Source organism: Mixophyes fleayi (genome assembly GCF_038048845.1).
Source record: "Mixophyes fleayi isolate aMixFle1 chromosome 12 unlocalized genomic scaffold, aMixFle1.hap1 SUPER_12_unloc_3, whole genome shotgun sequence".
In the NCBI taxonomy this organism is placed as follows: domain Eukaryota; kingdom Metazoa; phylum Chordata; class Amphibia; order Anura; family Limnodynastidae; genus Mixophyes; species Mixophyes fleayi.
Window position 1 is genome coordinate 221,201 of NW_027445897.1, and position 12,798 is coordinate 233,998.

General features: G+C 45.1%; 2 protein-coding genes across 2 annotated transcripts in view; one reads left to right on the forward strand and one right to left on the reverse strand.

The window, feature by feature from the left end:
• LOC142112121 (uncharacterized) overlaps positions 1 to 10,928 on the reverse strand; it is a 114,633-nt gene extending 103,705 nt beyond the window's left edge. The window contains exons 1-3 of the mRNA XM_075193956.1: positions 10,742 to 10,928; positions 10,564 to 10,663; positions 10,351 to 10,448 (exon numbers count right to left, since the gene is read on the reverse strand). Of these exons, the coding sequence (XP_075050057.1) occupies positions 10,351 to 10,448; positions 10,564 to 10,594 (129 nt within the window). The 5' untranslated portion in view covers positions 10,595 to 10,663; positions 10,742 to 10,928. The remainder of the gene's footprint in view (positions 1 to 10,350; positions 10,449 to 10,563; positions 10,664 to 10,741) is intronic.
• Positions 1 to 12,798, forward strand: part of LOC142112123 (uncharacterized) — a 128,289-nt gene that overhangs the window by 82,492 nt on the left and 32,999 nt on the right. The window lies entirely within an intron of this gene.

The following is a 12,798-nucleotide window of genomic DNA, read 5'->3' on the forward strand; positions in this document are numbered from 1 at the left end:
TGATAATTTTAAAAAAAATATTACTTTATTGTTGTGATGTAAAATGCTTCTCATTTTTTTGTGTGTGAGTAACTTTATTAAATCCAACCAAATAAAATCCAGGATAGTGAAATGTGTTAATAAAATGCAATTAAAGCAGATTGCAGTGTTATTGTCACTATTTGAGTTTATAATAATGCTTTTATTTCAATCACTTTCTTTCTCTTAAGAGTCCTCGGGATTAAATAGATCTGGTTTGCACTATAGCTATGGATAGTCTGCTGTACTTCTGTGTAAATGATTATATCTCCTTGTGTGACCCATTTATTTCCTCCTAAAATACAGAGTTTTATGCAGACATTTGTGGTCCTATAATAACTAAGTATCTTATATCTTAAAGGAAAACTACGTAATATATTTGGCCTGAGACCCTGATAGATATCGGTAGTCAGTGATTATATAACACCAATATTTTGTGGTTCTTATTTACCATATAATAAGTATTTGTCTCTCTCACACCTGGTATTACATTTTGTATTGAATGTTTTCATAGGTTACAATGTTATCCCTCTTAGTATACAGAGCAGACTGCGTTTAAGTAAAACTAAAATCATCTAACACCAACATTTACACAATCTAATAGTAACAGTAATAAGAGATACTAAACCAAGCTAAAGAGTTTAAGTAGATATAAGAGCTGTAAACGCAAAAGAGCTATAGGAACAATAGAGCTATAACCACTTGAAACAAGAACAGAGAACAACAAGTTGAACATCAGCACTTCCATCTTTTTTGGGGGATCCAAAATACCACCCACAGTCTGTGCCCCCTCTCCCATCTGCTTCTCCAACAGGATAAATTACTTCATTAGTTATCCATGGAACAAGTGCACCAATACCCAACAACCACTTCACTCCGAAGAAACACCAAAAAAAGCCACTCCAGGACCATCCACTGAACTAAGAACAGGAAGACAAAGAACCAAAAGGAGAGGAACATCTACTGACAACGACTTCACTCTAATGGATTAGGCAGTAAGTGACAAACACCTACAACACCCGACCTATAGATCCCACCAGGTTACACCACCTATAGATCCCTTCAGGTTACACCACCTATAGATCTCGCCAGGTTACACCGCCTACAGATTCCGCCAGGGTACACCGCCTACAGATTTCACCATGTTACACCGCCTATAGATCCCGGCATATTACACCACCTATAGATCCCACCAGGTTACACCACCTATACATCTTACCAGGTTACACGACCTAAAGATCTCACCACGTTACACCACCTATCGATCCCACCAGGTTACATCCCATTCACTTTCCTCTTAGTAGTGGGACCCCTATTCTCTCCGCAGGCAGCAACCAATCACAGGTCCACTGATACATCCTCACACCGCAGACAGTCCCTATCCTACATCTCTACGTATGGATATGAAGGATTTATTATAGAGCGGTGTTACATGGAAGACATATTACAGGGCACTACACCACCATGGAGAGTGGGCTCTGGATCCCGCTGTCAGACATGCTATGGAGACATAGGACTGAGTTACTGACCCTGCTGTGTGTTATGTTACAAAGACATTCCCTATAAAGTGTTTATGGCCAGAGTCTCTCTAAACCCTCAGCCCCTCGTTACCAGTTTCAGTCATGTTTCTATATGGTGGTAAAATGTACAATAATGTCTATATTTGACCATATAGCCAGGTGATCTTATGTAGTGTTTTTGTCATGACAGAGCTTCCTGTCATTTATCTACATTCTAATTATCCTATTATGTTTATCTAGATAACAGGAGAAACGTAAGAAGTACACGTATATCCTAATATGTATTCCCAGCTTCTCTGCTTCTCTCATATCTATGAATGAATATATATATATATATAATGTATACATACATTATTAATTATTATTATTATTAATATTTATTTATAAGGCGCTACAAGGCATCCGCAGCGCCGTACAGAGACAAACAAAATCACAATACAATGGGAGACAGCACAGTACAGTAAACACAGCAACTCAGTACGCTCAATGCACAGCTAGAGAGGGCGGGGAAGGGGGAGGGAGGATCCGAAAATGACGGGGCCCAAGAAGGGGGGCGTGGAAGACAGGGAGACCCCCAGGGGGGAGGAGGGAGCGAAAGTGGATGTGGGGTGGAGGACCTTTGAGGAGGAGGGCTAAGTAGCTGGAGAGCAGAGTTAGAAGTGGTGGAAACAGGAGGAGAGATGGCCCTGCTCAGAGGAGCGTACAATCTAAGGGGAGGGGTGGACAGACAGAGAGACGCAGGGGAGAGAGGGAGAGTAGGGGGACAGAGGCAGAAGATAAGGTAGGAAGTTAAGTGGGAGACAGAAAGGCTTTAAGAAAAAGGTGGGTTTTTAGGGCCCGTTTGAAGCTGGATAGATTAGGGGAAGTTCTGATGGAGGGAGGGAGCTTGTTCCAGTGGAGGGGGGCAGCGCGGGCGAAGTCTTGGATACGCGAGTGGGAGGAGGTTATAAGGGGGGAAGAGAGGCGACGGTCAGAGGCAGAACGGAGAGGGCGGGATGGAGCATGAATAGAGAGGAGGGTGGAGATGTAGGGCGCAGTGGAGTTGGCGAGGGCCTTGTAGGTGAGTGTGAGGAGCTTAAAGAGGATTCTGAAGGGGAATGGGAGCCAGTGAAGGGCTAGGTAGAGGGGGGAGACAAAAGAGGAGCGGCGAGAGAGGAAAATAAGCCTAGCTGCAGCGTTAAGGACGGATCGAAGGGGATCGAGATGAGAGTGGGGGAGGCCAGTGAGGAGGAGGTTGCAGTAGTCCAGGCGGGAGATGATCAGAGAGTGGATAAGGCATTTGGTGGCATCTTGGGAGAGGAAGGGCCGGATGCGAGTGATGTTGCGCAGCTGGAAGCGGCAGGATTTAGCAAGAAAGAGGATGTGGGGGCCAAAGGAGAGAGAGGAGTCGAGGATGACACCAAGGCAGCGAAGTTGGGGGACAGGGGAGATAGAGGTGTTGTCGACAGTGATGGAGAGGTCAGAAGGGGATGGGGTATGAGAGGGAGGAAAAACTATGAGCTCAGTTTTGGCAAGGTTAAGTTTGAGGAATCGAGAGGACATCCAGGAGGAGATGGCAGAGAGGCAGGCGGACACCCTAGAGAGGAGGGAGGGAGAGAGATTAGGAGAGGAGAGGTATAGTTGAGTGTCGTCAGCGTAAAGGTGGTAGCTGAAGCCGAAGGAGCTGATGAGTTCACCCAGGGAGGAGGTGTATAGAGAGAAGAGTAAGGGTCCCAGAACAGAGCCCTGAGGGACCCCGACTGGAAGGGTGGATGGGGGGGAGAGAGACCCAGAGGTGGTGACAGAGAAGGAACGGTGAGTAAGGTAAGAGGTGAACCAGGACAGGACTGGGCCGGAGAGGCCGAAAGACTGGAGGGTGTGAAGGAGGAGGGGGTGGTCAACGGTGTCAAAGGCTGCAGAGAGGTCAAGGAGGATGAGAAGGGAGAAGTGGCCCCTGGCTTTTGCAGAGAGGAGGTCATTGGTGACTTTAGCCAGGGCAGTTTCAGTGGAGTGGAGGGGGCGGAAACCAGACTGGAGAGGATCAAGGAGGGAGTATTCAGAAAGGTAGGAGGTGAGACGGCTGCAGACGAGCCTCTCAAGAATTTTGGAGGCAAATGGGAGAAGAGATATGGGGCGATAGTTCGAGAGAGAAGTGGAGTCGAGATTAGGTTTCTTAAGAATGGGGGATACGAGAGCATGTTTGAAGGAGGAGGGGAAGATGCCAGTGGAGAGGGAGAGATTAAAGAGGTGAGCGAGGTGGGAGCAGGTGGTGGGGGAAAGGGAGCGAAGAAGGTGGGAGGGGATGGGATCCAGGGGGCAGGTAGTGGGGGGGGATGATAAAATGAGAGAGTGGACTTCCTCGCCGGTGGTGGGACGGAAGGAGTGGAGGGGAAGGTGGTTGGGGGGGGGAGGACAGAAGAGTGGGAGGGGTGGAAGAGAGAGTGGAGGAGGAGATTTCAACTCGGATGGCCTCGATTTTAGAGGAGAAGAAGGAGGCGAAATCAGAGGCAGTCAGGGAGGAGGGGGTGGGGGAGGGGAGGGGGCCAGGAGAGTGCTAAAGGTGGCAAAGAGGCGGCGGGGGTTAGAGGACTGGGAAGAGATGAGGGATTTAAAGAAAGATTGTTTAGCGAGTGAGAGGGCAGAGCTGTAGGATGAAAGGATGAATTTAAAGTGGAGGAAGTCAGCCAGGGAGCGGGATTTTCTCCAGTGACGTTCGGCAGAACGGGAGCATTTTTGGAGGAAGCGGGTAAATTTGGAGTGCCAGGGTTGGGGTTTGGAGCAGCGGGGGTGGACGGAGTGGGCAGGGGCAACCGCGTCCAGAGCGGAGGTGAGGGTGTGATTGTAGAGGGAGACCGCCTGGTTGGGGCAGGCCTGGGAGGAAAGGGGAGAAAGGAGGGTATCGAGAGAGGAGGACAGAGAGGCAGGGTCAAGAGCATCGAGGTTGCGTATGGACAGAGTAGGTTTGGGCAGGGGGAGGGGAGCAGGAGAAGAGGAGAGAGAGAAGGAGAGGAGATGGTGGTCGGATAGAGGAAAGGGAGAGATGGAGAAGTCGGAGAGATTACATAGGTAGGAGAAGACAAGATCAAGGGAGTGACCAAGGCAGTGGGTAGAGGAGGAGGTCCATTGGGTGAGACCAAGGGAGGAAGAGAGGGTGTACATTCATACATACATGCAGTTTTAGGTAAAGGTACAGGGTCTATGATGTAACTGTGTGCATGCTTTCATCTTTTTTGTTTTGCTTTTTAAACTGGTGCAACTCCAGCAGGTCATGTGATGGGGGCACTGATATGGGTTGTTCTACCACACTGTTCAAACTGCATCTAAACCAGGTTACTTAACAGAACAGAACCATTTTCAGAGCAAAGGGAGGGTGCACAGTGTCCCCCAATGGAGTCAGAGAAACAGGTGCAGTTCTAATTAGCATCAGACAAGGAGATTAACTCCTTCAGGCATGTTGCAGAGTTCAGGAGCAGGGCAGCAGCAGCACCTCTGGTGGATTATAGTTACTGCTGCCAGATACAAAACAAAGGCAGTCATAACACTATCCCAGACTTTAGAGTTATGCCTGAGGAGATGTGTAATTTTCTGAAGGAAGTCTCCATTCTCCTATCCATGGCATCCTTTAATGGACTCCCACCATCCCACGGGAGAGTGGTCTTTGAGGATAAGCCAGCTATGGCTGAATCCATCTTAGGCACAGAACACCATTTCAGCACATCTTCATCCTGAAAAGGGTACATACCATTCAGTCTCCCCATATTAGGATTACTCTTGTCTAAAGCCTGACATTCTTTAGCAATCAAGTCTATAACCACCTTATGCGTATGGAACACTCTAGACTTTACTTGGTGCTCTGAAAACAATGCATCCTGCGGTTTGATTGGTACTGCTGGCTCTTCAATACCTAAGTATAACATTCATAGTATCCATATGAAACATCCTGGGTTCCTCTTTCACCTCAGCCTCACTATCTGACTCCGAATCCCATTCCTGAGCAGAACTGAATGTTTCAGAGGACGGCCCTGGCCTCATTTCCTCCATATCTTCTGCTATAGGGATCCTGTCCCTTATTGTTCTGTTCTGGGGCCTGAAACTCTTCGTTTTAACCATCCATGAAAAGAACTGTTTAAATTGTTCAGGGGGGCCAGGCTCTTTACCATTTCCGGGATGCATGACACACAACAGATCAGTACAATCTTTCGGTAAACTGCCAGCACAAGCTGCACATACACGATTCTTCAGTTTACATTTCCTTTTTCCGTGCACAAGTTCCACAGAGGTACTGTAGACAATAGAAAAAAAAGGAACTAAGTAACCTATCCTTAGAGTAACCAAAAACCTCTTTTCAAGGGCTTACCTTGGGGTGTCCTTCAGCTTTTTTGGGGTGGGCTCCTGGTCCATAGTGCACTTATCCAGGTAGCTGCTAGGTCCTGCAGCATCAAACACCAAGCCAATAGTAAGCCTCATAAACGGGCTGCAGCTGCTCAAAACAGTGCCTGCTTTTGACCACACCCAGGGGACCGTTAGCAGATTTACACCTGCTCCCCCCCTGCTTCTTGGAAGGAAATAAAGATCCTGTAGACTTCGACACTCGGGAGGGGTGCACAGCCTTCCTGGGCTTACCCATGCGCGTGCGCTTCCTTGACCTGCGCGCGCGATTTCAGTGTGCACACCCGCCAGCACTCTTGCTAAAATTCAAAGAGGCAGACTTGTCCGGCACTTGCCCTGCTGGTGCTGTTCTCCACACAGCCAGCTCAGAGGAAAGCCAGAAAAAGCTCCGGGTAAGCCCTCTCGAATAAAATAAAAAATAAAACAACAAACACTCACTACACTACCTGTCCTATACACTGCTGAGACAGGAAGAGAAGACACTGAGGAAGAGGAGGAGCTTCCTTATATAGGGGCCAGGTGGGACAAAATTCTTCCTGTCTACACTAGCTGATCAGGGATTAACCCATTGTAAGGGATGCCATGGTGTAGGGAAAGGAAATGTCTGTTATACTAATAACAAATGTAGAAAAATACCTCTGATATGATATTTTAAATACTTAGACGACACAAGGCTTAAAAGTACCCTTTTTGATTTTTTAATAAAAACAGTACAAAATAAATTATATATATATATATCTATATATCTATATATACACACAAACATACAAAATACACATACATACACCAATTTTTTTAATTAAATTAATATAATCAACTGATTTTACAATATCTGAAGTATCACATTACACTTGTTTCATATCCAATTTCCGTTGTCCTATGTGCATTTTTTGATGTTCAACAAGTTTTAATTTGTGTGTAAAACAATTCTCACACTCAGAACATGGAAACAGTTTCTCACCTGTGTGAGTTCTCTGATGTTCGGCATGATGTGATTTACGTATAAAACATTTCCCACAGTCAGAACATGGAAACGGTTTCTCACCTGTGTGAGTTTTCTGATGTGCAATAAGAGATGATTTATGTGTAAAACATTTCCCGCACTCAGAACATGTAAATGGCTTCTCACGTGTGTGAGTTCTCTGATGTTCAACAAGATTTGATTTAACTGTAAAACATTTCCCACAGTCAGAACATTTAAACGGTTTCTCACCTGTGTGAGTTCTCTCATGTGCAACAAAAGTTATTTTATGTGTAAAACATTTCCCGCACTCAGAACATGTAAATGGTTTCTCACCTGTGTGAGTTCTCTGATGTACAACAAGATTTGATTTAACGGTAAAACATTTTCCACACTCAGAACATGTAAACGGTTTCTCACCTGTGTGAGTTCTCTGATGTAAAGCAAGAAATGATTTACGTGTAAAACATTTCCCGCACTCAGAACATGTAAACGGTTTCTCACCTGTGTGGGTTCTCTGATGTTTAACAAGATATGATTTATGTGTAAAAGATTTACCACACTGAGAACATGTAAATATTTTATCATCTGTATGAGCTATAATATCCATGTTATTAAGAGAATATTCTTCATTATTTGAGGGATCAGATAATTTATCTGCTCTGTGTATTGGATGTATATTTAGAGTAGTGGGGTTTCTTCCTGGAGAATCACGTGTGATGTTATAATCTTCTATTTCAAAATTCGTAGACAAAATACATTTTTCATCTGAGATATTCCTGTGTTTGCATCCATCTGCTGGAAGTAAAATAAATATATAGTTATAGACATTTTATTTTACATTGATTAACATATTATAATGCCCAACATTTCCATACTATGACAATGCTGAAATGTCCAGCTGTTTAATATCAATATGCGAACTACAAACACTTCATTATAATTACAAAACTGCATTACAAAGAACATTGTATAAAACCAGCCACAGTGACATGCAAAGTGCATCAGTTTGGACAATTGTAGCCAAAATGCAGACATTGGTGAGTAACATTTCCTAAGCAGACACATTGTCCAGCCAGCATCCTAGAACAGGAAGACTCATTAGCCAGTGACATTGTCCCACTAGACACTGATCTCACACACAAACACTGGAGCCTCAAAAGTAGAGTAGATGTGGGTTAAATTAGCAGCGAGACCTGGATATGGGATTACACTACTCTTAGGTCTCACATCCTTGCACAGAGCAGAGGAGAGCATCAGGACAGAGTAGGAGAATGGAGCAGGGCACAGATGGGTAACAGCACAAAGTAATGTATAAGGGTAAAGCACGGTACAGTCAGATCAGCAGAATAAAGAGCAACTGTACAGAGCATCCAAGCACACAGATTGGAGGGGAGCTATTGTGTAATGACGGGTGTGTGTGAGATGGGAGAGTTTGTGTGAAGTGTACGTTGTGATGGGGTGAATGTGATCTTAGAGGGAGGAGAATAATCTCATACTCTGCATTAGTATTACAGTGATAATATACAGCTGAGGATCAAATATTCATGGTGATGTCACATGTGGTAGTACAGGGAGATGGTTATGGATACTGTCACAGGAGGTAGTGTACAGGAGGCTCATGGGTAATTTCATGGAGTCAGATTGACGTCCCATGAGATACACCAGACAGTGTGAGGAGGAGACTGGTTAGGTCTCTGGGCTGGTAGCACACAGTGATATGATGTGAGGAGGAGACTGGTCAGATCTCTGGGCTGGTAACACACAATGATATGATGTGAGGAGGAGACTGGTCAGATCTCTGGGCTGGTAGCACACAGTGATATGATGTGAGGAGGAGACTGGTCAGATCTCTGGGCTGGTAGCACACAGTGATATGATGTGAGGAGGAGACTGGTCAGATCTCTGGGCTGGTAGCACACAGTAATATGATGTGAGGAGGAGACTGGTCAGATCTTTGGGCTGGTAGCACAGTGATATGATGTGAGGAGGAGACTGGTCAGATCTCTGGGCTGGTAGCACACAATGATATGATGTGAGGAGGAGACTGGTCAGATCTCTGGGCTGGTAGCACACAATGATATGATGTGAGGAGGAGACTGGTCAGATCTCTGGGCTGGTAGCACACAGTGATATGATGTGAGGAGGAGACTGGTCAGATCTCTGGGCTGGTAGCACACAGTGATATGATGTGAGGAGGAGACTGGTCAGATCTCTGGGCTGGTAGCACACAATGATATGATGTGAGGAGGAGACTGGTCAGATCTCTGGGCTGGTAGCACACAATGATATGATGTGAGGAGGAGACTGGTCAGATCTCTGGGCTGGTAGCAGACAATGATATGATGTGAGGAGGAGACTGGTCAGATCTCTGGGCTGGTAGCACACAATGATATGATGTGAGGAGGAGACTGGTCAGATCTCTGGGCTGGTAGCACACAATGATATGATGTGAGGAGGAGACTGGTCAGATCTCTGGGCTGGTAGCAGACAATGATATGATGTGAGGAGGAGACTGGTCAGATCTCTGGGCTGGTAGCACACAGTGATATGATGTGAGGAGGAGACTGGTCAGATCTCTGGGCTGGTAGCACACAATGATATGATTTGAGGAGGAGACTGGTCAGATCCCTGGGCTGGTAGCACAAAATGATATGATGTGAGGAGGAGACTGGTCAGATCTCTGGGCTGGTAGCACACATTGATATGATGTGAGGATGAGACTGGTCAGATCTCTGGGCTGGTAGCACATCGTGATATGATGTGAGGAGGAGACTGGTCAGATCTCTGGGCTGGTAGCACACAATGATATGATGTGAGGAGGAGACTGGTCAGATCCCTGGGCTGGTAGCACACAATGATATGATGTGAGGAGGAGACTGGTCAGATCTCTGGGCTGGTAGCACACAGTGATATGATGTGAGGAGGAGACTGGTCAGATCTCTGGGCTTGTCGCACACAGTGATATGATGTGAGGAGGAGACTGGTCAGATCTCTGGGCTGGTAGAACAATGATATGATGTGAGGAGGAGACTGGTCAGATCTCTGGGCTGGTAGCACACAATGATATGTGAGGAGGAGAACAGGTGTCTAATAGGGGCTGATGGCTCCTGACTCTCCCCCTGGACAGATACGTTTTGCTCATTAGTTTGTACTGACAGAGGAGGGTGTAGAATAAACTGAATAAGCAGAATATGTGACTCTTCTCTGTAATAAGTGTTTACTCACTTGTACTAATATCTGTAGGGATTTCCTCCTCCTTACACTGCTGATCACCCCTCACATACGTCTCTTCCTCTCCCTCTAAGATTTCTACTTTAATATCAGTCAGGACATCATCCTAAATAGCCCACAAAACAATAACAAGATCATATTTATTTTCATAATTTGAGGTGAAACAGAAGAATATCAGTTTATAAGATTCACACAATTTTTTTTACAGATCATATAATGGATTCGGTGAGACCCTAAAATGTCATCTACCTGATACTCCTGTGGGATACTGGGATTTTCCTGTGTACAATCCTGTGAATAATGAGGACGGAGATATCTCTCTGGGGTATTTCTGTTACTGGATCCATCTGTAGAAAACACACAGTGACTGAATACATTGCTTATATGTGATTATCAGATGATGTGTATCTAGGTGGCCCTCAAAACTGCTCCACTTTACAATAAATGAAAGTCTCCTCTTACCCAGTGATGTGAGGATCTGGTGATTCTCCATCTTCACCTCCTCGTACAGACCCTTGGGCCTCTCTAAATTCTCCCACTCATCCTCACACTTTATAGGAACCTGATAACACAATGACACAGTCATCATCCAGACACATCACCTAATGTTACTGTATAATGTCTCATTCCCAGCAGTCACCTCTCCAGTCACCAGCTGAATGATCTTGTTGGTCAGGTCCAGGATCTTCTGGTCATTGTTTCCCTCACGTATCAGTGAGTGAGGTTCAGGCACCGTGATGGGGCTCTGGGTCCTGCTCAATCCTCCTGACACACAGGGGCGGCTCCTGGGTGTCACACACTCACCAGATCTCTTTATCACTACTGTGTATTCCTGTGTATGGAGAGAGACATCAAGGTAAATGAAGATCCACATATTTGGAATTTTATTTAGGTATTAATTGTGCAAAAAAACCAAAAATGTTCTATTTTATAATTGTATCCATATCCTATATGTAACTGATTCCTATATACAAGAGAGTGGCAGCTCCAGACACTTTCAGTGGTCCCACCTATCTGAGTCCTTTATCTACAGCCGCCCCCACGGATCTATCATCTGCTTGGATAAATCAGTGCAAACAGCAAGATGAGTTTGAAGTGGGGGCTTGTAACAGACAGAGGACTCAGAATGGCCGACCTATGGCAGATAGTAGGTGAGGTAAGTGCTGTATACACACTAATAGACACTGCATATAGGAAACAGTTACCGGTAGGGCAGGGATTGTATGTGTAAAATAAAGCATTTCTTGTCTATTTTGCCAATTCAAAAGAAACTCCAGAAAATGGAAAACATCCCATAATTGTAAAAAGGAGTTAAAAAGTCTGTTATTGATAGGAAACAAAAAAAAACAACACCACACTGTGGCCAATAGAATATATCCCAACATCTGTGAAGATTGTGGGACTGATACTTCTATCTGAGACTGTCTACCTGCTGCTCATTTACAGCTGTTCAGGGGAGAGGACTGAGGCAGAGCAGAAAGTACCAGAGTGAGAATGGACACCATCCTGTGAGCCAGAGAGGCTCATGGGAAGAATAAACTATAATATAAAAACATTTCTATAGAGGATCTCACAGAAGCTAATGGCCACAAATAATATTGTGGGCTACATCCTAATGCACACTTCTGGTATACAAAGTAGATTTAGAAAGTGTCCTAGTATTTCTCCAAGGCTGGAGTCACGTGGGTCTCTGTAACCAGGGTCATAGAGCCTCTCTCCCAGAATCCCTCACCTCTCCAGTCATGTCCCTGTTTTATTTAAAGGCAGTAAGAATGATGTCACTGTGACATTCCCAGAATCCCTCTCACCTCTCCAGTCATGTCCCTGTTTTATTTATAGCAGTAAGAATGAGGTCACTGTGACATTCCCAGAATCCCTCACCTCTCCAGTCATGTCCCTGTTTTATTTATAGCAGTAAGAATGATGTCACTGTGACATTCCCAGAATCCCTCACCTCTCCAGTCATGTCCCTGTTTTATTTATAGCAGTAAGAATGATGTTACTGTGACATTCCCAGAATCCCTCACCTCTCCAGTCATGTCCCTGTTTTATTTATAGCAGTAAGAATGATGTCACTGTGACATTCCCAGAATCGCTCACCTCACCAGTCATGTCCCTGTTTTATTTATAGCAGTAAGAATGAGGTCACTGTGACATTCCCAGAATCCCTCTCACCTCTCCAGTCATGTCCCTGTTTTATTTATAGCAGTAAGAATGATGTCACTGTGACATTCCCAGAATCCCTCACCTCTCCAGTCATGTCCCTGTTTTATTTATAGCAGTAAGAATGAGGTCACTGTGACATTCCCAGAATCCCTTACCTCTCCAGTCATGTCCCTGTTTTATTTATAGCAGTAAGAATGATGTTACTGTGACATTCCCAGAATCCCTCACCTCTCCAGTCATGTCCCTGTTTTATTTATAGCAGTAAGAATGATGTCACTGTGACATTCCCAGAATCGCTCACCTCACCAGTCATGTCCCTGTTTTATTTATAGCAGTAAGAATGAGGTCACTGTGACATTCCCAGAATCCCTCACCTCTCCAGTCATGTCCCTGTTTTATTTATAGCAGTAAGAATGATGTCACTGTGACATTCCCAGAATCCCTCACCTCTCCAGTCATGTCCCTGTTTTATTTATAGCAGTAAGAATGAGGTCACTGTGACATTCCCAGAATCCCTCACCTCTCCAGTCA